This window comes from Symphalangus syndactylus, chromosome 3 (genome assembly GCF_028878055.3).
Source record: "Symphalangus syndactylus isolate Jambi chromosome 3, NHGRI_mSymSyn1-v2.1_pri, whole genome shotgun sequence".
Lineage (NCBI taxonomy): Eukaryota > Metazoa > Chordata > Mammalia > Primates > Hylobatidae > Symphalangus > Symphalangus syndactylus.
This window is the reverse complement of record NC_072425.2, coordinates 107677551-107704907: the sequence shown is the minus strand read 5'-3', so window position 1 is coordinate 107704907 and position 27357 is coordinate 107677551. Positions and strand designations below refer to the sequence as shown.

The following is a 27357-nucleotide window of genomic DNA, read 5'->3' as shown; positions in this document are numbered from 1 at the left end:
AGACTAGTGCTTCACAAACTGTTGTAAAGGACCTACTTTTTTCTAAAATTTCCAATCTGTTACAGGCTGTGATTTTTTAAAAATGCAATAAAAACAAATTACTAAGCAAATGAAATAAAGGAAAGACAGATAATACAGTCTTAATTTTTTTAATTATTAGAGTCACAAAGCATAATTATTCTGTCAGTTTTTGCACTGTGTTTTTAAGCGCTTATTCTCAGTTTTTGTAATTTTTTGTTATAGACCACTAGCAGGTTGTGAATTGGCACCAATCTTCTCGTGGTGTTCTGAGTAGTGCTGGTTTAGACTGGCCATTGAGTACATTTGTCAAATAGTAGTTTAAATCCTTGGTTTTAATAGTCATCCATTTCACTGCTTCATTAGGTACCTAACTGTTCTGTGTGGATAGTATTCTTATTATAATAAAAAACTTTTAACTATTTATTGTTCACTTTTGCAGACACTTGAATATTGCAAAGGAAGGTTTTACTCAAGCTAGTTTAGGCCTTCTTGCAAATCAAAGGAAACGTCAGTTGCTGATTGGACTTCTGAAATCTCTGAGAACTATAAAAACATTGGTATATATGGGTCATTTTATAAAAATTAAAACTGAATTTTGTGGTTGAAACAGATTTTACCTTTGATTTTTGTTTTTTCAGCAAAGAACAGATGTACGGTTAAGTGAAATGCTGGAGGTAAGTTAACAAGTTTTGGAAATTTAGGGTCCTACTGATATATAGAAACATTAAAGCAGACAAAATTCAGAAGTGCGTTTTTCTCAAATGGGTTTATGATATAAAGAATATTTTTAGACATGTAAGATTCTTTGACATAGACATGTCAAAGATTCTTGCTCTGGAGCCTTTTTCTATTGACATGGTATTACTTCATTTAGAAAAGCAAATGTATTTGGGAAAACATTTATCTTCTAACATTGGAATGTTAACTTGTTTGATTGTATTGCATCCAAATAGCATAAAAATTAACATCTTTTTCATCTAACATATAGTAGTAATTTAAGGAATGTGTGATACTTTAGTTTTGTTCAGTATCATGTATTAATTGCTTTTCTGAGTGAGCCATCTGTTTTTTCTTTGATGCATTTTTAGCATTTTCTGTCTACTTCTGTCATAAGATTCTCCAAAGCATAATGTAATATGTGTGTTTCCTCATAATACTTGAGCTCCTTGGGGTAGGTACTTTGTCATTATCAGCATCACCAGTGGTTTGAATTGCATCTGTTGAATTTCGAATTGAGCACAGGGAAAAGTTTTTGTGGTTTTCTGTATAATTGTTTTATTACTTCTCAACTATTACTGCTAACTAGGGTTTCAGAAACCCATATGAAAAATTCACTGGGCATTAAATTACTGTTAGGTGATAAAAATACTCTTGAGTTTATTAATTAGTATTTTTTTTCGAAATGTATTTCTTTAGAACTATTTATTGATTTCTTGGTGGTAAATTGTTGACTATCAATTACAAATAGAATGCATACTATTTTGAAACATTTTATGTAGGCATTACTGAAAGAAGATATGTTAACAGTTAAAGAAAACCTTTCCTGTGAAGCAGCTAATGATTTAATGTAGGATTTATCCATAAGTCATGGTCTCAGGGGGCTATTACTTTGAAGGAATAGAATATTTTAAATATTTCTTCTATGTATATATTTTAGGCCTGGAACTAGTTGCCTCTTATATTTTGTCACTTATCTATCGTTGATATTCTAAGAGGAATTAAACTTTTTTGATTCTGTAACTTTTGGTTAGAATATGAACAGAGGTTTTTTTTTTATCAGGGTCTTTAAGAAAAAATGTTTCTATTCTAATGACTCCTGTTGTTGTTAACTTAAGGAGGAAGATTATCCAGGAGCTATTCAGTTGTGCCTTGAATGTCAAAAAGCTGCCAGCACTTTTAAACATTACAGTTGTATAAGGTAAGGTCATGTAAAAGTTTTAAAACAGATTCTGTTGTCAGCTTCTTATGTAGCAGCTGTGTAAAAATGTTAATAAATATTGAAAGTTAGTGTAAAGTGCTGTGTTCTAGTTTAACATTCATATTTATATATGGGCAGTACAATAAAATTATAAATAATAGGCTTTAAGGTGTGAAAGATACTTTTCATTCCTGCTTTTTCTTGTCACCTCATTGAAACTCGTTTTTCATATTCTTTCCAATCCAACTGATGCTATTTTTATAGAGTTGTAGACAAGAATAAATTATCTGTTCATATCTCCAATGCATCTCTTGGGAATTCTTCCTTAACTTTGCCCAGCTTATAAATATTGAGGATATTATTGCAGCTTGTTTTTAAGATCCAGATGGTTCAAGTGTTTGGCTCATCGTGATAAAAAGTCTTTTGGAAAATTTAAGTATGATTTCAATTTATATAAGAATCATGTTTGTAATAGTTAAGTGATTATGTGTTCAATGTTTTATGTCTTTTGTTTATTATTAAATATACAGCAGAAAAATAGCCACTGTATATTTTGCTATTATCTCTAACTTTATTAATAGCATTTTGGTTTGCTTAAAATGAAGAATTTGCATCACTTGTGACAGTCTTGGGGAAGTTCTAATCCCTGGGTGTAATTTCCAACATTCCTCTAGAGCCATCACAAATAAATGTACAATCAACGTAAAATAGTGTGCTTGCCAAACAAATCCAGTTTCAAATTAAATTCATACCCATCCCAGATTGCATCCCCTTTGTCTCTCCTGTATGGAAATTCTGGCATTCAGTGAGCATGACTCACTGTTGTTGTAGATGTTGATTGCTAGTACCTGAAAACTAAAAGAATTGTAATAGAGCAAAACATTAATATAAGTTTGAATTAATTTTAAAAAAATTATCTCATATTACAAGTCTTTGCTGGTTATAGGCTAAGGGCTAGATATTTTCCTCCCAGAAATGCTATTTAAGTCTCTATGGTTTTTTTTTTCTTTAAAATGTGCAGATTGAAGTTACACGTTTTTTTGTTTGTTTGTTTTTTATTTTAAAGATGGAGTCTCACTCTGTCACCCAGGCTGGAGTGCAGTGGCGTGATCTTGGCTTACTGCAACCTATGCCTCCTGGGTTCAAGTGATTCTCCTACCTCATTCTCCTGAATAGCTGGGATTACAGGTGCACGCCACCACGCCCGGCTAATTTTTGTATTTTTAGTAGAGATGGGGTTTTGCCGTGTCAGCCAGGCTGGTCTCTAACTCCACCGTGCCCAGCTTGAAGTTAACACGTTTTTTATTTGGTTAGGATATAAATTGAGTAGTACCAGTGATACTTTCATTTTGTCCATTTTGAGGTGATTAACTGTCATTAGTAGAAACTTGACGATGTCATTTACACTTATTAGGTTAAGTAAATAGAGAATTAGTTTTAGTATGTTGAATGTATTTAGAGATTTCCAACAAGCCATTCTGGGTCCTGAAAAAGCAAATCTATTTGAACCAAAGCATCCATTTAGTTCATTTTGTAGTGATAAATCTGTTATATAGTAACAGCTTGTTTATTGGGTGAAAATAATTCAGGCAGTTTACAGAGTGTTTATGCCAGGTACTTTGCTTTGAAATTGTCAGCATGGTGATAAACCACATACAGTGTAATCAGTATAATCCCTGGTTTCATAAAGAACATAATCTATCAAGAAGGACTTATATTAAAGTAGGCACCCATAGAATTAGGCTATAGAGAGAAGGAAGTTGTGCATACAGTAGAAGCATTCGGATCTAACTCTCCTTCCGGGATCAAGACTAAGGAGGACCTGAATGAGGAGCAGGAAGACTTAAGGTAGGCCAGGACATGAGGGTTGTGAATAGGAAACTGTCTACACCAGAAATGAAATCTTTGTTGCAGAGATACCAAGCAAAATGAAGACTGAAAATATGTATCTATTGGATTTATAGCAACAAAGAAGTTATGGTTGACCTTTTGGGGACAGATTTGGTGGGAGTTGGTTGAACTATCAAGTGTAAGGTGAGGAAATTTTGTGATGAGGACAGATATAGAATTAAGAAGAGGAAACCTCAATATTTGAAAATTGGTAGGAGAGAGTGAGAAGCTGAAAATAAAATAGCATAATAATATACTAAGGCTTTGCAGGGATTATAGCAGAGATTGACTTTGAAAAGGTCACTGTCTATTATAGTAGGAAAGAATGAGCATGGAATTGGGTGGCAGGAAATTGAGGGAGCAGGTGATGTGTTGAAACTTTTATATAATTAAAAATCTATTTTAGCTATGCTAAAGTAAATGTCTTACATGATGAGTGTTAACTGTAAAAAATGTCTTTGAAAGAAATTCTTATTTGGGCTTTTAAAAATTGATATCAAGTGGCTTCTGAGCACTTTTTAAATTAATGGATATACTGATATGTGGAGGAGGTGTGGCTACAGTTATCGAATGAGGTTAAAAGGTTGAAATGGAAAAGATTTAAATTAACAATTATTTTAGGTAATACAGTGTATAAGAAGCATGCTATGTTTAGATATGTGAGTCATGCATGTGATAATAAGAAAGATTGGTATTATTCTCTGCAAATAGGTAAAAATACCTCACACATACATTCAGATATCCCAAGGAATTCTTTGTAATGGGGTTTTACTTTAGGTATCTTAGGAAAACTTAGATAAAGTTGTGTTTTTAACTTGGTGATTTAGTGACAGTGTCAGGTTGACTCAGAGAGCAGGGCTATCAGTTGGAGCTGTCTGGTGGTGATGATACCCCCTCCGCTAGCGTTTCTTCTCCACCCCATACCAGCACAGTATCCTTTGCCAGCCACCATTCACCTGCCTAACACCATTCCCTCTTTCCCTTCACCTGTTGTTTCACTCTTTTGTTTATATGGGAGAACATAATAAGTTTGTTCACTTCTTTTGTAGATGATATAATGTGGGATATAAGGATAGAGTTAATTGACATGTGGGTCACGTCGAGTCCACAAAGATAAAAGACATTGTTATTCTAATATTCTTTTATTTTTGTCTGTATAAATTAGATACACCTCTTTTTTTTTCTTTTTTTTTTTTTTCTGTGCATTTTTCTTTCTTTCGCTCTGTTTCCTGTGGTCTTCCCAGTACAGTGTTGCACCTGTTCTTGAGCTCTGTAGTTGGGCCTACTCATACAGGATTCATCCACACTTTTAAAATGTATTTAATTGACTTGGGCTTGTGGAACTTAGCCAAAGGCAAGATTTAATCTTTGCTTGGACATGAGTGAATTAGAGTGAATATGCATTTTACATTCTAGTAATCTTAGGAACAGTAATTAACTTCCAACTGAATTTATATATTCTCAATTTTAAAAACATTTATATCTATCCTAATTCTTGTTGATGACTAGAGAATCATAAATATTTTGCTTTTAGAAATGATTTTTGAGAGAATCACCCCATAATATAGAACATTTCTGAATTCTGATGTGATTTTTAAAAAATATTTTAAGCAAGTTTATATGCACAGTATACCTACTTGTCTACTTGTTAATTTTTTCTTGGCAGATTATGTGTTCCTCTTTTCTTTCCTAGTCACATCACTCCTTTATTGGAAATAAGGTTTTTGTTTTTGGTAGAGTGCCAGCTCTCTAAGGAGAGTTACTTGGAGTAGCTGAGATGGAAAAACTAAGGGCTGACTCTTATGATTCTGAAAATAGGAAAAACAATTTACATATTTGCTTCTGCATAAAGAAATACTGACTCTATATCTTGTAAGTCTCAGATTATATGACTAGGTAGTTTAATACATGAAATGCCAAGTAGAATCGGCTCTCTGTATCCATGTGTTCTGTATCTCTGGATTCAACCAGCCGAAAATGGAAAATATTTGGAAAGAAAAAACAGCAACAATAATAACAATACAACACAAAAATCACAATGCAATCATAAAAATAATAAAAATAAAAAATAATACAATATAACTGTTTACATACATTTGCATTGTATTAGACATTATAAGTAATCAAGATGATTTAAAGTATAAGGAGGATGCGGATAGGTTATATGCAAGTACTGTGCCATTTTATATAAAGAACTTGAGCATCCATGGATTTTGATGTCTATGGAGGGTCTCAGAATAATCCCCCACATAGACTGAGGAATGACTGTCATATAGTGATGCACCCAGTTGGTTGAAAAATGAAAGAGAACTGGCACTTCCTCTGCACCTTGTGTCTTCCTTGAGATGTGCCATGTTTCAGCATCTTTAATAAAAGATACAGTAATCCCAGTTTTGTTCACTTTTATAACTGAGAGAACATTTTTACATTGTTTGATATTTCCTGAGTTGATCGACAGAGAGTCATATAGTTGGGATTTATTGAGAATAAGAATCAGAATGTGTTTATGCTAAAGTGCATCTGTGAATGAAGCACTTAATTTCTTTTTCACTTGAAATTTGTCTCAATTTGTTTCAAGGAAAGTTATTTTTAAAAGTCAAAACTGCTTTATTATTGTATTTCATTTGAAAGAAACTACTTGAGGGAGCCTGATAGCTTTTGTATTATGCACTGTAAAGTGTGTGTACTACTGAACTCGTTTGTTGAGTACTGTACTTTAACGTAAACAGATGTATTAAATGTCTCATAATCTTTCAAGAATTCCTTCATTTTTTTCTCAGAATATGATCTTGGTAGTTGAGAGAAAATTGTAGGTTGTAGAATGTCTTTACGTCATATGGCAAATGAACATAGCTTACAAATATAGTAATACTGGGAACTTTTCTTCCCCTATTGCATTTAATTTCTTTATAGCAAGATGTGCCTGCTTTCTTCCTCTAGGGTCAGGGACATAAGGAGCCCTGCCTTGAGTAATGTTTGAACACTGATTGTTTCTGCTAGGTTGCCAGGCCTTCTAGCTTGATCCATTGTCTAGATCCTGAGTGCTTGTTGGTTGGTCAGCTTGGACCAAGTTTTGATAACACCTGCACTCCTTATCTTCTATTTTAACTTGTTTTTCTCTGCCTCCCTCTGCCATGCTGTGCTGTTTTAAATAATGTAAAATAATAGTTTCACATGGCAAAAATCCTAATAAACAAGAGGGTTTTAAATAAAAAGCAGTTTTCTTTCTGTCCCATTCACCCTTCCCTTTCTTTCCTAATCCCTGGAGTAAACCACTTTTACAGCTTACTAATTTTTAAAAAATAATTAAAGAAATATGTACTTTATATATATATATACACACAGACACATATACACACATATATCTCTTTCCTGTTTTAACTTTTATCAGTTCACCAGCAAAAAGTTCTGCTGAACTCTAGCATGGGCTTGGCAAACTGTCTTTAAAGGGCCTGATAGTAAATATTTTAGGTTTTCCATGCCATATGTCTCTGTTGGAACTATTCAACTCTGCCTTTGTAGTCTGAAAGTAGCTGTAGACGAAAAGTAAACAAAGGGATGTGGCTATGTTCTAGTAAGACTTTATTTAGAAACACAGACTGCCAGCTGGATTTGGCCTGTGGGTTCCGATATCTGATCTAGAATTACAGTTAATAAAGTTGGAGATGTTTTGAACATATTAGTATTGGACTCTGAGCTTTGTGGTGATAGATTAGGTCAGGGATTTCTTTCTTTCTTTTTTTGGAGACAGAGTCTCACTGTGTCACCCAGGCTGGAGTGCAGTGGTACAATCTCGGCTCACTGCAACCTCTGCCTCCCTGGTTCAAGTGATTCTCCTGCCTCAGCCTCCTGAGTAGGTGGGACCACAGGTGTGCGCCACCATGCCCAGCTATTTTTTTTCTATTTTTACTAGAGATGGGGTTTCATCATGTTAGCCAGGCTGGTCTCGAACTCCTGACCTCAGATGATCCACCCGCCTCAGCCTTCCAAAGTGCTGGGATTACAAGCGTGAGCCACTGCGCCTGGGCAAGGTCAGGGATTTATTAACAGAGTTAAGTGAAGTTAAGTGAAGACAGAGATCTAGTTAGATCCAAAGTGATCTTAGGAGTTCTGTTATAGCCTGGTTATATATGGTTTGAAGGATCACATAGACGCTTCATGGTACTTAAGAGTTGTTGGTTTAGCTTTAGAATATTGAAAAATCAGTTTCTCTGAGGTCTGCTGATAAATTCTCTGCTTCCTGTGAGTAGATTGAAAACCACTGGAATAGGCTCTGATTTAAACAGACTGGAACGTCAATGTCTTAGGGCCATGGAGATACAGTATAAACTTGGAAGTACATTTACTTAAGCTCATTCTAAAAGTTTTAGAACTTTACTGAACCATTTACAAATTGGGCAATTGAGTAACTTGTCTTCAGCATATAATAAAATCATGAAACATTAGAGCTGGAAGCAACCCTTTGTATCTAGCCCACCTTTATATAGGAAACTGATGCCCAGAGATATTAAAGGACTTGACTTAAATCATATGGTTCATTAATAACAGACCAGGGAAAGATCATTAAGATATTATCGCTGTGCCATCTTGTCTTTCTGTACAGTCAGATTTGTTCAAAATCTTGATTTATATGCAACCTTTCTAGGACTCATTCTTGTGAGTGTATGTGTGTCCTAGATTAGTTGTTTAAAGAACACTATTAATTGGTTCTTTATGGATAAATTGTTCCTAATATTTCCTGTAGTGATGGTAAAAACCCTTTGCAGAATTGTTTGATTCATTCCATTCAGCTTGCAGATCGCTTTTAAAGGCTTTTAGCCTTCCATCTTAGAACTGGTAATTTTTTGACCATAATGTTGCATTTATTTATCAAAATGTTTATGAATAGATCCTTTTAACATACTTCGATTAATTGATCAAAATGGATTGAATTCATGTTTCTAAATGATGGCTAAGAGCTTCTTTAAAAGCTGTACAGTTAATGTCCACTGTAATTTAATCACATAATTTTATAGATGTATTTTTAATTAGTAGTAAATTGTTGTCAAATTGCAGTTGTACATTTTGAAAGCATTTTTAATGAAACCAAATTTTTGATTTATAGATTTTTATGTTTGTAATCTTCCATATGCTGTTTACCTTACCACATTTGCATTAAATCTTAATAAATGGGATATAGAATTATTTACCTTTAACAACAGCCATAAAAACATCTAGGTTTATTATAATTTCATAAACTAACACTGAAGCCCATTTGTTTTGATGGAGAAGCTGAAGAAATCATTGCTTTCACTTGTGAATGAATCCAGATATATTTCTTTTTCCTCCAGACTCAAAATATTCCCTAAAGGAATATGTTTACCAGTTCCGAATTACCCATTATTCCACTTGTCCTTGCCTCTCTGCTTCTGTTACTCTAGGATCAGCCTTGGGTGAAATTTTGAACTCCATATGATAGTGGAACTGTCTTTAACTCTTACTCATCTCTCTTTTCTTGCTAAGGCTCCTGCAGACCCAGAGTTCAGTGTGGTTCTTTTTCTTCTAAAACATTCTCTTCCCTTTCCTTCTATCTCCATAGTTTTATTTATTGAGGTAAAGAATAGGGGCTAATGGAATGATGGCAAAATGTTACCATTTTTCTTTGAATTACAAATTTGACTTAGAATATTTATTACCTGCTCTGAGTTAGGTAGTAAATTTAGTTCTGGGGAGTCACTGGTGAGTAAGCCACAGTGCCTTAAACACTTGTGCCTTGGAGATAGAGCCACAGGTATTCCTTACTGTAATACAGGATGCTGTAAACAGAGTATTATGAAGGTTGTGGGGGTAGTTACTTAGCAAGGAAGGACTTCCCAGAGAATATGGTATTCGAATAAAGCCTGGAAAGATAGATGGATGTTTGTGAGTGAGAAAGGAAGAAGGGATATTCAAGTTACTGTGAGCACTAGTACAAGAACTGAGGGTGTGAAAGTCTGGAGTTTGGTTCAGGTGCTGTGCACAGTACATATGTCTAAAATATAGGCATTGAGAAGTCAATGCGAAGTTATTTTTTTCATGTCAGATTGTTAAAGGTCTTACATGCCATACTAATTTGGGGCTTTTCTCGTTAGTTTAATAGGGAGCCACCAAAAGATTTAAAGCAGGAGATTAATGTGGTTTTATTTTTGCTTTACTTAAGAGCTGCACTCAGATGTCTTTAGGGACCAGGCAGGTCATATAAATGTGAGGCTGCCAGATGTAAGACTACAGGAAATGGTAGAGCCCACAGGACTAGATAGCATTTGCCTTGCATAAAGCCTTTTGACAACATTGTGTCTGCCAAATCATATAGAATATTGACCAGATCCAATGTGAAGTTAGACCCCTGCTCAGAGCTATTTTTGACAGCTTTTTGAAGGATGTTGTACAATGTTTGGTTGATGGTGTTTGTCAAATAAATGGATAGATTGATTAGGTGTGTTGCATGTGCAGATTCGTTAGGAAGCTATTTTTTTATTTTATTTTATTATACTTTAAGTTTCAGGGTACATGTGCACAATGTGCAGGTTTGTTACATGTGTATACATGTGCCATGTTGGTGTGCTGCACCCATCAACTCGTCATTTAGCATTAGGTATATCTCCTCATGCTGTCCCTCCCCCCTGCCCCCACCCCACAACAGTCCCCAGAGTATTATGTTCCCCTTCCTGTGTCCATGTGTTCTCATTGTTCAGTTCCCACCTATGAGTGAGAACGTGCAGTGTTTGGTTTTTTGTCCTTGCGATAGCTGACTGAGAATGATGATTTCCAGTTTCATTGTGTCCCTACAAGGGACACGAACTCATCATTTTTTATGGCTGCATAGTATTCCATGGTGTATATATGTGCCACATTTTCTTAATCCAGTCTATCATTGTTGGACATTTGGGTTGGTTCCAAGTCTTTGCTATTGTGAATAGTGCCGCAATAAACATACGTGTGCATGTGTCTTTATAGCAGCATGATTTATAGTCCTTCGGGTATATACCCAGTAATGGGATGGCTGGGTCAAATGGTATTTCTAGTTCTAGATCCCTGAGGAATCGCCACACTGACTTCTACAATGGTTGAACTAGTTTACAGTCCCACCAACAGTGTAAAAGTGTTCCTACTTCTCCACATCCTCTCCAGCACCTGTTGTTTCCTGACTTTTTAATGATGGCCATTCTAACTGGTGTGAGATGGTATCTCATTGTGGTTTTGATTTGCATTTCTCTGATGGCCAGTGATGATGAGCATTTTTTCATGTGTTTTTTGGCTGCATAAATGTCTTTTGAGAAGTGTCTGTTCATGTCCTTCACCCACTTTTTGATGGGGTTGTTTGTTTTTTTCTTGTAAATTTGTTTGAGTTCATTGTAGATTCTGGATATTAGGCATTACCATTCAGGACATAGGCATGGGCAAGGACTTCATGTCTAAAACACCAAAAGCAATGGCAACAAAAGCCAAAATTGACAAATGGGATCTAATTAAACTAAAGAGCTTCTGCACAGCAAAAGAAACTACCATCAGAGTGAACAGGCAACCTACAAAATGGGAGAAAATTTTCACAACCTACTCATCTGACAAAGGGCTATTTTTTTTTTTCATTATTTTAAGTTCCGGGTACATGTGCAGGATGTGCATGTCTGTTACATAGGTAAATGAGTGCCATGATGGTTTGCTGCACCTATCAACCCGTCACCTAGGTATTAAATCTGGCATGCATTAGCTATTTTTCCTGATGCTCTTCTTCCCACCCATCCCCTGATAGACCCCACTGTGTTTTTCCCCTCCCTGTGTCCATGTGTTCTCATTGTTCAGCTCCCACTTATAAGTTAGAACACGTGGTGTTTGGTTTTCTATTCCTGTATTAGTTTGCTGGAGATGATGGATTCCAGCTTCATCCATGTCCCTGCAAAGGACATGATCTGATTCCTTTTTATGACTGCATAGTATCCCATGGTGTATATGTACCACATTTTCTTTATCCAGTCTGTCATTGATGGGCATTTGGGTTGACTCATTTCTTTGCTATTCACGTCTTTGCTATTCACATGTCTTTGTTATCGTGAATAGTGCTGCAGTGAGCATACACGTGCATGTATCTTTGTAACAGAATGATTTATATTCCCTAAGCAAAAGGTGATAATGCTTGAATTAGGACATAGAATTGAGAAAAGATAAGCACAGGTGGATATGGGAAATATTGAAATGAAATGGTAGAATCATCAGGATTTGATTACCAATTACATATAGAGAGGGAAGAATGCAAGATGACGCTGACATTTTCAGCTTTGTTTGAATAGGTGGTGATGCTGTGAATCGAGACAGAGAACATGGGAGAAGGAACAGCTCTGAGGGAGAGAAGATACTGATTTATTTTGTTTTGCTTTTCTTGGGATTGGGTGAGGATTTATTTAATTCTTTGAAAGTGTTAAGACAACCACCATAGCTATCCTTTTGGGGGAATTATTTTGGGGACAATAGTTTTCATTCTTCATTCACTTATTTATCCGTTCATTATTTTTTTGGCAGGAATTGTCCTAGAATTATTTTTTTAAGGAAATTTCAGTCCTACCTGCAAGTATTCCCTTAATCTATGTCTGAGGATTTGGCTATATTTCAGGCACAAATCGTGGTTAGAGATTTTAATTTTTCTAATAAGGTATCAGTCCTACACTGTTAATTGTCAAAGGATATAGTTTTGCTCACTTCCAGTTTTTACTAGAGAATATACTCTCCAGTCCTCAACTTCAATTCAAAGTATGCTTATGATAAATACTATTTGCAGAAAATGATCTAATTCCTCTAGATGTTTGGACATTTATCACTGAGAGCATCAAAAACTGTGTGCTTGTATAACATTGGTTTTACTTTTCTGACAGATTACTATCTATATCTATCTATATCTCACTCTGGTATTATCTCTGTAGCTTGCCTTGAAAGGCTCTATAAGAAGCAAATGCAAGGAACCCATTATTGTATGTATTGTAAGGATATTGTCAAGGGTGTTGTGCGTTTGGAGATCAAGACACTGGCAAAATTTTCTCTCAGAACTTAATGCAAGCAAAAGTGATTTTTTATATTTTTGTTTTGATTTATTTTTCCCCTTTGAGCTACTGGTATGTTCTTCTGTTATAGACACTGGATTAAGTACTATGGCCCTCCCTATTTGTTTTGGCTGCTAGGAATTTGAGAGTCAAGTTTATTATCAGTAGATAGCAGTTTTAAATACCTTTGATTTTGGTGTGCTAAACGTCTTTCACTTGTTCGTACTATTTTAAGAACAATTAGGTTTTATTCTTTCTTGTTAAAATATGTTCTCTGTGATTGCATTTATTTTGTTAGATATCACATCCTTTTTAGTAGTGAGATATAATAATTCAAATAATGTTAGTTCTATTGATTTTTGTTTTTACTGACCTCGTAAGAATTAAAGGAGGAAAAAATCTAGATTCAATCACATGTCCTAAGTGTATGAGTATAACTCAGTAAGCTTTTATAAAGTAAACATAGTTATGTAATTACCACCTAGAAGTAGAAACAGTTTCTGACACCCCACAAACTTCTCGCATGTCTCATCCCTGTCATTCTTCTAAGGTAAGCACTGTTCTGGCTTCTGTCACCAAAATTGGTTTTGCTTGTTTAGAACTTTAAATAAATGGAAGCATACAGTATATACCATTTTTTACTGACTTCTTTTGCCAAACATGTTTTTGGGGTTCACATAAATTTTAATTGCTATAGGATTTTATTGTATGAATATATCACATTTTGCTTATCTAATTATTCTAGACAGTTGTGTTGCCTCAGGTTTTTGCCTATTAAAAATAATGCTGCAAGGATTCTGTGTGCTTTTCTGTTTGGTGTGTATCCAGGACTAGACCTGCTGGGAGGTAGAGTGTGTGTTGTTTCAGTAGATATTAGGGTTTTCCAAGAGGTTATATCAGTTTCCCCTTCCTCTAGCATCAAATGAGTGGTTCTGTTTGCTCAACGTCCTTGCCAACATTTGATGGTGTCATTTTTAATTTTTTAAAAATATTTTTAGCCATTCTTTTCATTTGTTATAGTGTTTTTATAGTATTAATTTGCATTTCCTGAATGACCAATACACTTGAAACAGATAGAATAAAAATAAAGGGTAAAAGTCTTCAGATCACTGAGAAAGAGGATATTCAATTGGCTGTTAAACACACAAACATTGTTTATATAGACACACTGTTTATGTAAAAGTTATCAATTTTAATTCTTCAGTTTTTTTTATTTTTATCTGTAGATTCTTTCTTTCTACTCACACAATCCTGTTGCTGCTGGTAATGACTCTTATTCCCTTCTAGTACTTTTTCTTATTGCATTATCTATATGTAGAATTCAGCAGCATGTCTTACGGTCTATACTCTTAATCTTTGAATTTACGGATTAATTATTCAGTTAGTATGTATTTATTTAGCACTTAGTTTGTCTCAGAAATAGAAAAAAACTCTTTTTTTTTTTTAATTTCTTTTTTAATAGTGAACTGAATTCAAAGCTGCAAGATACTTTGGAACAGATTGAGGTAAGAAGGATTATATCCTAACCTTAATGACTTTTTCTTTTCAGAAGTTTTTGAATAGCCTAGGTGCAACATTGTGTTTTGGCTTTTATCTTATTACCAATGTCTCTAGATCACTGAATTTCTTGATTTTCATTTGGAATATCTATTTATGGTCAAGTTAGTGTAAAAATTTACTTGTAAATTATGGAATCTCAAAACAGCATTTGAAAATATTGCCATTTCCAAGAAAAATTTCCAAACTATTAGTCATAGGTGTATTCTCATATAAATTATATAATAGCCAAAATACTGTGTATTAATTATATTTTAATTATCAGTTACTTTATTGTTTTAGTGAGTTAATTTACTTGTAAGTAATTATTGGCTGATGAAAACCCTCCAAAATTCCTAAACCTCATAATTATACTCATATAGTTCATCAAAAATGTAGAAACTAAAAAGGAAGAGATATGTAATTGTGAGCATGAAGCATGTTTTGCCTGTTACATACATTCAAAATTCATCTCTTTCCTTGACAGTCTTTGCAAAGGAGGGTATTCATTTTAATAAATAAGAATTATTTGGTTTCTTCTAGTCTTTTATTGTTTTCCTGATAAGAGTATTTATAAAAGTTGAGATTGGACTTTCAAATTACCTTTTGAGGAAGTAATTTTTGACCACAAATGCAACTATTTGCTATTAAATAATTGTGAGAATGACAGTTTATTTGATAGTCACAGAAACAACTGCTTTGAGTGGCTTAAGTTAACAATTCCCTGAATATTTTAATGAAGGCTTTCTTTTGAGAGCCCAGTATTTCTTCACTCTTAATAGATATTATTCTGTATTTATATTAAAAATTATTTCAAAGTAAAATCATTGAAATAGAAATCCATAAAGCATAGTAATTTAGATATAAGAGCTTAAACCTTGAGGAATATACTTTTAAATTCAATGTAGTTTTGTTGAGAATTCCTTTTCGTTGATTAGAGAAAGATTGTTTTATTGTTCTCCAGTAGTCCCACAAATTCAGTTTATATAAGATTTTAGCAGATGCTTGAGGAAACATTAAATAGTAGTAAGAGTAAGATTCATTACAAAACTATTATTTGGTTTCCTGTAAAACACTAGGTATGGGTTTTAAGGCATAGAAATTCACATGTTAATATCTTGGTAAACTTGATTATAGTTGCTAATACATTTACAATTGCAATTTATAACTTTATTTAAATTTGTTTTTGACTTCTAAATCTGGTATGATAGTAAGTGTGTTTAAATGTTAACTAAAAGTGAGAAATTAGTCTTAATGTTTTCTTCTCATTGCCTTGAAAACATAATTCCTTAACCATGTCTTGCTTCTTCTTTTAATGACATAGGAACAGCTGGACGTAGCTCTTTCCAAAATCTGCAAGAATTTTGACATTAACCATTATACCAAGGTTCAACAAGCTTATCGACTTCTTGGAAAAACACAGGTTTGTGTCAAAAGGATGTTTGGATTTTTCCTTAATCAGGAATTTGTTGTCCTTCATGATTAAGTCTGAATATTATTAATCTCATGTCCTTAAAAAGTTTTATTTAATGAAGTACATTTTTATTCTGAATTAACAGTGATAAAATGGTTGTTCTTATAGACTTAGAGGGTATATAATGTGGTTAAAACATTACAGTAGTTTGTTTTGAACTATGAAGTACTTGTCAGGTTTAATATTTTCACAATTTTATGTAGATTTTCTAATAAGTATATTATAATTCAGTGGGAGACAACATGTAGCCTCTTTTAACTCAGCTCTTGGTTCTGAAACAGGACTTCCTAATTTGCAGCTTCACGTGTTGTTAGATAGGCCAGCACGACTCCCTCAAAGTGATATGTCAGCATTGTATATTTTGTACATTTATCTGTAAAACAAGTCCATTTTATTTATCAGATATTTCAGAGGGTCCTTTTATCCCCCAAATGTCATAACTTCTCTCATAATATATGGCTTTTCATACTCTTACTGTTCAAGGACTTCCTTGAAAAATTTGAAACAGGTGCCATGGTTTTGAAAGTTAATTGTATCTTTTGTTTGTGTAGGATTATATGTTTACCTATACAGCATTTAATGTGATAGATGTAAATGTTTTCTTCCCTTAAATGGTCCCCTCTTTTAGAAGGAAGTTTAAGATTTTGCTAAACAATTTAAACTCTACATTTTGAAATCTGAATAAAGAAATTTTACTGTTTATTGTAATTTAATTTTCATGTCTTAAGCTCTACCCAAGAAAAAAATCTAAGAAGAAAGAACTTAGCAATTTTGAGGGATATGTTTAAACACCTTTGAAAATAGGATTATAACTTCTCATTTCCCTCATAAGATGAAGTCTTAAATTCCATAAATATTTTTGGTACCTCCTACACGCATTGCTTCAGGTGTCTGGATATAGGCTTTTATGTGTCTTACCTTTTAGTGAAGGATACTGGCATACATCTTTTTATTACACTTCACTTTATTGTGCTTTTCAGATACTGTGTTATTTGCAAATTAAAGGTTTATGACAAACCTGCATCAAGCAAGTCTGTCAGTGCCATTTTTCCAACAGTATGCATGCGCTTCATGTCTGTGTGTCAGATTTTCATGATTCTTGCAGTATTTCCAACTTTTTCATCATTATTATATCTGGGATGGTGATCTGTGTTTAGTGAGCTTCATGTTATTATTGTAATTGTTTTGTGGTCCATGGACTGTGCCCATATAAAATGGAGAACTTAATTCACAAATGTGTGTTCTGACTGCTGTACCAACTGGCCATTCCCCCTTCTCTCCCTCTTTTCTGAGACACAGTAGTATTGAAAATAGGCCAATTAATAAACCTACAGTGGCTTCATGTCTCTCACGTTAAATCAGAAGTTAGAAATGATTAAGCTTAGTGAAGATGGCTGTGCTAAAGGACAGATTTTCAGTTACACGGGACAGCCTTCTATTGGAAGAAGATGCCACCTAGGATTTTCAGAGGTACAGAGAATAAGTCAATGCCTGGCTTCAAAGCATCAAAGGACAGGTTGACTCTCTTATTAGGGACTATAAGGCATGTAGAGACTTTAAGTTGAAGCCAATGCTCATTTATGATTCTGAAAATCCTAGGACACTTAAGAATTATGCTAAATCTACTCTGTCTGTGCTCTATAAGTGGAGTAACAAAGCCTGGATGACAGCACATTGATTATAGCATGGCCTACTGAATGTGTTAAGCCCACTGTTGAGACCACCTGCTCAGAAAAAAAATGTCCCTTTCAAAATATTACTGTCCGTTGACAATGTACTTAGTCCCCCATGACTTTGATGGAGATATACAAGAAGATGAATGTTGTTTTCAGGCCTGATAACAGTCATTCTGCATCACATGGATCAAGGAGTAATTTTGGCTTTCAAGTCATACTACTTAAGAAATACATTTTATAAGGCTGTAGGTACCATAGATAGTGATTATTCTGATGGATCTGGGGAGAGTAAATTGAAAACCTTCTGGATTTACCATATGCCATTAAGAACATTTGTGATTCCTCTGCTAGATTTCAGGAAAGTCAATTGAAAACTCCCATAAAGGATTCACCATTCTAGGTGCCATTAAGAACATTCGTGATTCATGAGAGGAGGTCAAAATAGCAACATTAGCAGGAGTTTGGAAGAAGTTGATTCCAACCTTCATGATGACTTTGAGGGGTTCAAAACTTTAGTGGAAGAAATCACTGCAGATGTGGTAGAAACAGCAACAGAAGTAGAATTAGAAGTGGAGCCTGAAGATGTGACTGAATTGCTACAATCTTATGATAAAACTTGAATGGATGTAGGAGTTACTTCTTGTGGATGAGCAAAGACGGTGGTTTCTTGAGATGGAGTCTACTGGTGAAGATGCCATGAACATTGTTGAAATAACAAGAAATAATTTGGGATATTACATAAACTTAGTTGATAAAGCAGCAGCAGGGTCTGAGAGGATTGATTGTAGTTTTGAAAGAAGTTCTACTGTGGATAAAATGCTATCAAACAGCATCACATGCTACAGAGAAATATTTTGTGAAAAGCAGAGTCAACTAATGCAGGGAACTTCACTGTTGTCTTTTCAGAAATTGCCATAGCCACTTTAGCCTTTAGCAACCAGCACCCTGATCAGTCAGCAGCCATCAACATTGAGGCAAGACCCTCGACCAGAAAAAAGATCGACTCACTGAAGGCCCAGATGATTATTAGCCTTTTTTTTAATTTTAGCAATTTTTTAAAATTAAGGTTTATATGTTGTTTTTTAAAGACATAATGCTATTACACACTTTAAATAGACTATAGTACAGCGTAAATGTAACTTTTATATGCACTGGGAAACCAAAAAATTTGCTTTGTGAGGTATGGCTGTAAATGAATATGATGTCAGGTAGTAACAAATGTTACAAAGAAATATAAATCAGAGTATGTGGATGCAGAGATAGAAAGTACTGATTCATATAGGCTAGTCATGGAAGGTTCCCTGAGAAGATTACCATTGAGAAGTGCGCTGAATGATATAAAAGAAGGAATACATGCAGAATGATGCAGAGGGTAATTAGAGATATGGTTGTGTACAACATATTTTAGAAAGAGCAAGATGAGTACCAGTTATAAAGAACAACAGAGCAGTGTTCATGAGTCTCATTTATTTTGAGTGCTCTGATAATCTGCTTATGTGAAGGGTTATTTGCAAATAATATACCCTACAGGTATAATTCTGGGAAAAATATTATCTTTGTGTTGTAACTATTATTTGAAAAGATGTTTCCCTGGGTTTTTTCAATTTGTTGAAATTTATTTATTTTAATAATGTGAAATTATGTTGTGTGTTTTTTCTTTCCACAGACAGCAATGGATCAACTTCATATGCACTTCACCCAAGCCATTCACAACACCGTGTTTCAAGTTGTTCTTGGTTATGTGGAACTATGTGCAGGAAACACAGACACAAAATTCCAAAAGCTGCAATATAAGGATCTCTGTACAGTATGTAGTGACTTAATTACTGTTCATATATCTCTCCTTTAGATTTTAAATTTATATTTCCTTTATCTTAGTACCTACCTATTTGAAGGTGCCACTAAAATAAAAATAAATCTTTGCCAAAAATTTTTTTTCTCCCAAGTTGTTCTTTTCCTCATAGAGAAATTGGAGGACTCAGTCACACAAATGGTAAAGATTACTGAGATTGGAGTATGATTGCTTCTCAATCGACTCTTTACCATTTCTTAGCTTCTTTTACCCATCTCTCTCAGGCTCCGAATTATCTCCTGTGATTGCATCCAGTAGGCTTCTAAGCAACCATCATTGCTGATTTTCTGTACAGACTTTCAACCAGTTTTTTCATGTGTACGAATGCTGCCTTTGTTAGCATTTGTAACTGGTTTTTTCTTTTTCTTTTTAAAGAAACATGGGTCTTTAGGTAGTATAACCTAACAGGTGAGAAGCAGACTGACTTGGCTTCTGTTTTAGAAGTAGGTCCTGCTGAGGAGTTGATGTAGAGTGTGAGGAAAAGAGAATGATGAATAATTGGGAGAATGGTAGTGCCATTTGCTTTTATAGGGAAGACTGGGAAGGAACAGGACTTCGGTAAAACATCATGAGCCCTGTTTGGTATCTATTAAACATTCAAGTGGACTTGTTGAGGACGCAGTTGCATAGAAGAACCTAGAGTGATCAGGGCTGAGTTTGTAAATTTAGGAGTCATCAGCATCTATTGTATTTAAAGCCCTGATACCAGGTAAGAAGATTGAGGGGAAAGGGTATAAATAAAGAAGACATGAGGGCCCTGGGTCTTGTGACATTCAGGGGTTAGACAGAGGAGTGAGACTAGTAGAGTCTTAGAGCAACTAGCTGGGTAGGATGAAAACTAGGAGATGGTGGTGTCACAACAGCATGAAGAAGGAAGCCTTTCAAGAAGAATGGAACCTATGTCAGATGCTGCTGAGAGTCTGAATATGGTGATATTACAGGATTGACCACTTGATTTAACCATGTGGAGGTACTGTTTACCATGATTTCTTCCTTTAGCCTAAGAATGCACTATGTCTCTCACTGGGATATCCTTGAGTTTAATGTCAAGTCAGGAAATTGTAACACTTCTAGTAAGTAGATATCTATTCTGTTTTGTAATTGTGTCCAGGAATTAGTGTAAAATTAAGTAATCTTCATCCTTCAATGAATTTCTTTGTCAAACCTGCTGGTTATATGTCTGTCGGGTACTACAGAAATTTTCTTACCTGAGCTACAATAAGTATCCTGGAAGGGTGTGATTATATATGATGTATTAAAGATTAAGTTAATAATGACAGTGGATGTATGTTAATACGGCTAAAAATATCCTTTTAAACTAATTGTAGAAACCATGAGGACTGTTTTACAGATTTTATGATTACTAACTTTAAGTGTGATGTAGTTGCATAATTTTGTCTTTAAATGTTCAGTTTTAGGTATAGCTATCATTTGGTAAATATTAATAATTTTGAAATGTTTTGTTTGTTGTTATTTTTCTTATTCATATATGTTCTTACTTTGATAGTATATAAAATCACCCAATCACTTTTTTATTCTAATAAGTTTTGTTAATTTTTTTTATTATAACGTTGCTATCACTAATAGATGGTAAAGCAATTTATTACGTTAGCAATTTTTTCCTGTTAAAGCAGAAAAGAACTCTTAAAAATTAAACCAAACATTTTAAACAAATTAGATTTTTGTCTTTTCATCTTTTTAAATTTGGTTAAATCTGTTGTGTGTGTTTGTGTGCGTATAGTTTGCTTTCTTTTATTGACCATTTTTATATGCTTTTAAAAAAGTCAAAGACATATATTGTGCTCATGCTTCTTGAGAAAGCCCTTCTTTGCATTTATATAACAAAAAGCTGAAAGGTATACTTGGCTTACAAATTTTTATGAACAAAAATTTGTGCTCAAGGTATTTGTCATTATGTTTCTTCTGAGTTTCTTTCACTTTTTAAAAAGGCTGACTGTAGGCCGGGCATGGTGGCTCATACCTGTAATCCCAGCACTTTGGGAGGCCAAGGAGACCAGGGGTTCAAGACCAGCCTGGACAACATGGCAAAACCCTGCCTCTACTAAAAATACACACACACAAAAAAATTAGCTGGGTGTAGTGGCGCATGCCTGTAATCCCTGCTACTGGGAAGGCCGAAGCAGGAGAATTGCTTGAACCAGGGAGGTGGAGGTTGCAGTGAGCTGAGATCACGCCACTGCACTCCAGCCTGGGTGACAGACTCTATCTCAAAAAAAAAAAAAAAAAAAAAAAAAAAAGCTGAGTGTAAAATAATCTTTTGAAGTAGTTGTATATATATTTAAATTATAAGATAATAAATAGCTTATGCTTAATTTCATCTTTAGTAAATACTTGTTAAAATTATCCCCAAGAAACTTCTGGTACTTTATTATAAAATTATCCATATACGTGTGATAGTAGGTGATAGATATATATACGTACATATATATATACACACATATATATGTACATATATATGTGTACATATATGTACGTATATATGTACATATATACACACACGTATATATGTATATCTAAAATTAAGGAAATCAATGATTTATTAATATTTTGAAGTATAGTCATAGAAAACATAACAGCAGGCACATATATTATTATTCATCTAACACAGTTGTACATTTTTGGTATTCAAGCTGTGCTAAAACATTAGTTGAAGTAGCTTTGGTTTGAATTGGTGAGAATAATAGCAAATATTAGCGATGGCTTCATGGAGGAATTTCTTTTTAAGAAAGGAGTTAACATAATAAGGTGAAGATTGTGATGCATATCAAGGTAACCCATTTTCTTTGGCTATTCTCAATAAAAAAATTAAAGAAGTTTAGAAATCATCCCAGGCCTCCTAGAAATTACCCCCAAGGCTCCTGGTTAGTGCTGCTACAGGCAGATATGAGTGCAGAAACCTTTTTGTAACCTGTTAATTTATTTTATAATATTGAGTCATATTTGATGGTTAAATCAGGTAAGATTTGGAAGAAATTCTTTCTTTCTAGTTCTGCTTATTTATTACTTAGTTTGATGAAAAGTTGTTAACTTTTAGTAACTTGGTTCTATAAAATATAGTGGTTAGCTAAGGAGAGGAAAGATAGAGGAGCTGAATAAAGAAGCTGCTGAAAGGAAATCTAATTACATTTTCCTGGTGAAAAAAAATATCAAGACTCTGGCATAACTCAGGCAAGAGAGATAATTCATGAAGGAACCTTGTATTAGAATGTAAGCTGCTTATTTTTCAATATGTGGCAGTGGGGGATCATTTTAGCCTGTGATTAAAAATAACTGATAATAATTATCGAAGATATACTTGTGTGAGAGCAAATGTGGCAGTGGGGCATCAGGTGAGCAAGAAGCAGGAGAGTCCTCAAAACATGTGCAGGGTGTTGACTGACATGAAATGAGAAGAAAGAGTCTAGGCATTTTGGCAGTTTATATCCTCTGTACAGTAGCAATGTTTTGAAGGAAGTGTTTAATCATACATAGAGCTTAAAAATAACATTGAAAATTAAGATGAATGGTACAGAGTAAGAGGGAGATTGAGTTCCTGTGAACAGGGAATAATTGTGCTTCCTTTAAATGGAAAGAGAGTGGAAATGAAAAGAGATAATCATCTGCTTGCTTTATTCATAGTATCATTTTAAACCATTCTTAGATATCAGCCTAAATGAGCTACAGTGAAATTGAACTAATTAAAAAAAAAAGAAAAAAAAAACCTCTTGGAAATCTGAGATGAAATTAGTGTTCCGTTTTATTTACTCTGGTATACAGAACCTCAAGTTCTTAAGGCCAGCAGCATCCTTTCCCAATCAATCTTCTGCCATTTGTTTCTATTCACCGTTGCTCTGAGTTTAAAAGTTCAGTTGGTTTTGAGCTTTTTGAAATCATTTTGCAGTTGAATGTACTTTTTTTCTTTACTAAACATGGTTTTAGAGTGGTTTAATTAGATGCATAGTTTTTATTTGTTGTCTTTCAGTCTGTTTTCTCTGCTTTTCTTGAATGTATTGGTTTACTGCTTTTACACTCTTTTTTTAAAAAAGTGGGTACATTATTTTGAAACCCAAATAAATTGCTAAAACTTAGCAGCAAGATTTCCAAATGAAAATTCATCATACTTCATTTCTGGAAAGGGAAAATATAAAGGGCTCATAGTAGTACTTTTATTTACTTAAAAAATTAAGCCTTGTTTGTGATTGCATTTACATTTTGATGTACCCTACATATTTACACCAATTTGCGGAGAGATTTATAGACAACATTTGGAAGCTTTTAATTTAGCACCTTTGTAGAGAAACCCTTTGTGGTTTATTTGAAAGTTTATGAAGTATTCATAAGGATTTTTTTTTCCTTTTTAAAAATAACATTACTTTGGCAGGCTGATGGGTTTTCCTGGGGAGCTTATTTCAAGATGCTAATTAGGATGTTATTGATTAATTTTAGGATAATAGAGTTGGCTAGGCTGCCTGAAGTTTTCTCAACTATTTTTAAAATTGTTCATTTCCAAATGATCTTAATGAGCTTTGAGATCTGTTTTTATGATGAATTTCATAATGTAGTAAAAATATATGCTATGTAAAAATATACTCTCTCTATATATATACATACATACCTACACACTCATATATTATTTGGGGGAAAATAAAATGTTTCTGTCAGAAAAAACTTTTGAAATTATTTCATTATGTGTTTTCATAGTGTCTGGCACATTGGAGGTATTTCCTTAGTAATTGGATTGCCATATTTGTCTCCAATTGGTGTGGTGTTGACACAATTAGAGTCTGTTTAGGTTAAGTGAGAGGGAAAGAAAACCAACACTGAGCACCTTCTCTGAGCCGTGTACTTTTACAGGTGCTTTATATTAGTACATCATAGACAAACTATAATATTGAGCTAATGTTCCATTCTTACAGGCTTTTAAAGTTTCATTCTTAAAAATATTTTTTGATACTGGATTATAATCATGTCAATTTTTTGGGAGTCAACCAATATCTTTAGTAAGGTCCCTGTAGAAGATAACAGTTTATTTTCTTATTAGTATAAAACCCCAAAGACAGATTCTTCTTTTGAGTGAAAACATGTTTCTGTTCCTAAATCCTCAGGATTTTTGTGAAGAATTAATATTTTCTCTCATCGGATACTGTGAGAGTGTATTGACTCTCTTTACTATGGATGATAAACTGCAGGAAGTTAATGCTAAAGTTAATGTTCATGTTTAGTACCCATTTTGTTTTGGGTTCTCTATAGAATTAACTGCTGCCTCCTTATCCCTTTTCTGTTTTCTGACTTCTTAAACTTGTATGTTATTTATATGTCTTTATGTTACTCACAGTCTTTATAGGGCTAGACATAATGTAAGTTATATAAATAGTGGCTCAAATTGAGCAATCATTAATATACATTCTTTTAAAAATATGCATATTTTAAATTATACAACTAAAACATTAATTGTAGGAAAAGACACAAGCAAAAAGAAGAAAGTAAAAATTGCATATGTCTGCATGCAAAGCTGGTTCTTTTAATGTGTATATAAGCTGATAGCTTTTAAAAGTAGCTGCACAAACTGTTTTATAACTTTTTTCCCACTTGCTACATTATAAACAATTTTTCCGGCCCGGCGTAGTGGCTCATGCCTGTAATCCCAGCACTTTGGGAGGCTGAGGAGGGTGGATCACCAGGTCAGGAGATCGAGACCATCCTGGCTAACACGGTGAAACCCTGTCTCTACTAAAAATACAAAACAATTAGCTGGGCGTGGTGACAGGCGCCTGTAGTCCCAGCTACTCGGGAGGCTGAGGCAGGAGAATGGCATGAACCCGGGAGGCGGAGCTTGCCGTGAGCAGAGATTGCACCACTGCACTCCAGCCTGGGGGACAGAGCCAGACTCCGTCTCAAAAAACAAAAATAACAATTTTTCCATTTCAGTAAATATGCTACTTGCATAATTTTTAATGACCAAATGGTATTTCACTGTAAGAGATGCTGTGGATTAATTAACTGCTTTCCTGTTCTTGGATATGTATGTTATTTCCAGCTTTTGTCATTAGGAACAGCACTGTAGTAAATATTCTTAAAGCTAAATCTTTGTGTACATCTTTATTTCTTTAGGACAAATCACGAGAAATGAAATTGCATTGTCTGTCAAAGCTTTACATTTTAAAGGCTTTTGGTTTGTCTTTCCTAAATTGCCCTATAAAAAATGGTATTTCAATTTACACTCCTGATCAGCAGAGTCTGCGTTTATTCCTTTCCCTGAGCACATGAATGCTGATTATCTTTTATTTAATACCATAATTATCAGATGCCAGAGGTAGCATATCAAAAATAATTTGTGTTGCATATCACTCAGGCATGTTTGGGATGGTAAGGAGGTTAAATGACATTTCATTGATTGTTGAGGTTAATTTGCTTGATGTGGTTGGGTAGGTGAGTAGACCTTTCTTGCTGAATGCTGCAAATTTGAATATTTGGTTGAAGAGAGAAACCTTTTCACTTCAAAGAATATTATCATTTACCTGGTTTGCTCAGGTCAGTTTCAGAATGAACTAAGAATTCAGCTGTCAGATTTATTCTTATCACATATATGGAGTGCCTAGCTAATTTTGTAGTATATAATTTTATGTAATGATTTCTAGATTAAGTAGGTTTTGATAATTTTTAAAATGAAAACTTAATGACCAAAAGGTAGGTAAGGAAAGTTTATTTGTTTCTTCCTTTTTTTTTCCTGCCATTTTCTCTCTGGATCATCAAAAATTGTGAAGAGTCTGAAATTTTATTCTACTTGCAAATTAATAAGCTAGCCTGTTACTATTTCCTGGATGCTGGTAGAAGACACAGACTTCATATTCTTAGCACTATAACTTGTTAAGTGTAAACCAGTTTCCTTGTCATTACTGAGCTTTTCTTTTCTTTCTTTTTTTATTTTTTTTGAGGCAGAGTCTCCATCTGTTGCCTGGGCTGGAGTGCAATGGCGTGATCTTGGCTCATTGCAACCTCCACCTCCCGGGTTCAACAGGTTCAAGTGATCCTCCTGCCTCAGCCTCCCAAGTAGTTGGGATTACAGGCTCCCACCACCACACCCAGCTAATTTTTGTATTTTGAGTAGAGACGGGGTTTCACCATGTTGGTCAGGCTGGTCTCGAAATCCTGACTTCAGGTGATCCACCCGCCTTGGCCTCCCAAAGTGCTGGGATTATAGGTGTGAGCCACTGCGCCTGGCCTACTGAGCTTTTCTTACTCAATTGTCAGTTTTCTTACTCAGTCATCAGTTCAGATCAGCAAGGACAAATAAGACTTTAAAGTAATAATCTAGTTAAGGTCACATTAATTATGATCAGAGGTAGAGTAAGAAAAGGTCAAATGGCATGAGGTATCCAAGGGGTCAAAATATCTCTTTAAGGTTTGCAAGGGAGGAAAAAGTTGGGTCTTAGATTTCAACAGGCACAACAGGAACAGTGTGTGTCCAGGAATGGAAAGGAAATATCATGAGCAATGCCATGAGAGTAGGAAAGCACAGGGCAGGTGAAAGGAGCAGTAGATTGTCTGGCTTGGTTTAGGATTTTTCAGTGTGGTGGTTTGGTTGTTTCTAATGCACCCAGGGAATAATGAGTGCCTATGGAACACATGCTTTGAGTAACCATTTATCTGAGTAACTAGTGTTACTGTTTTGGCTGGAAGTGGAGGGGTGTTCTCTTCACTTGAAACTGGCCCAGGTCTGGCAAGGCCTCTATATTCATGTCTAAGAACTCTTAACATTATCAATGTAATTTAGACTGCTGAGTGATTTTTTTAGGGAGGGGTATTGGATTGGAGATAAAAAAGAGCCAACCTATCTTTATATGGTGGCACACAGCTTCCAGCAGAAAGAAAAAATAATTTACTAGTAGGAAACCATTTTTGGGCCACCTTGCCCAACAGGAAACCATTTTTGAAACCTC

At 34.5% G+C, this 27357-nt stretch overlaps 1 protein-coding gene across 2 annotated transcripts in view; it reads left to right on the top strand.

The window, feature by feature from the left end:
• VPS50 (VPS50 subunit of EARP/GARPII complex) overlaps positions 1 to 27357 on the top strand; it is a 131565-nt gene that overhangs the window by 25624 nt on the left and 78584 nt on the right. For both annotated transcript variants that reach the window (XM_055272684.2, XM_055272685.1), the window contains exons 7-12: positions 461 to 578; positions 660 to 695; positions 1857 to 1939; positions 14342 to 14384; positions 15740 to 15838; positions 19232 to 19372. In XM_055272684.2, coding sequence (XP_055128659.1) covers positions 461 to 578; positions 660 to 695; positions 1857 to 1939; positions 14342 to 14384; positions 15740 to 15838; positions 19232 to 19372 — 520 coding nt within the window. The remainder of the gene's footprint in view (positions 1 to 460; positions 579 to 659; positions 696 to 1856; positions 1940 to 14341; positions 14385 to 15739; positions 15839 to 19231; positions 19373 to 27357) is intronic.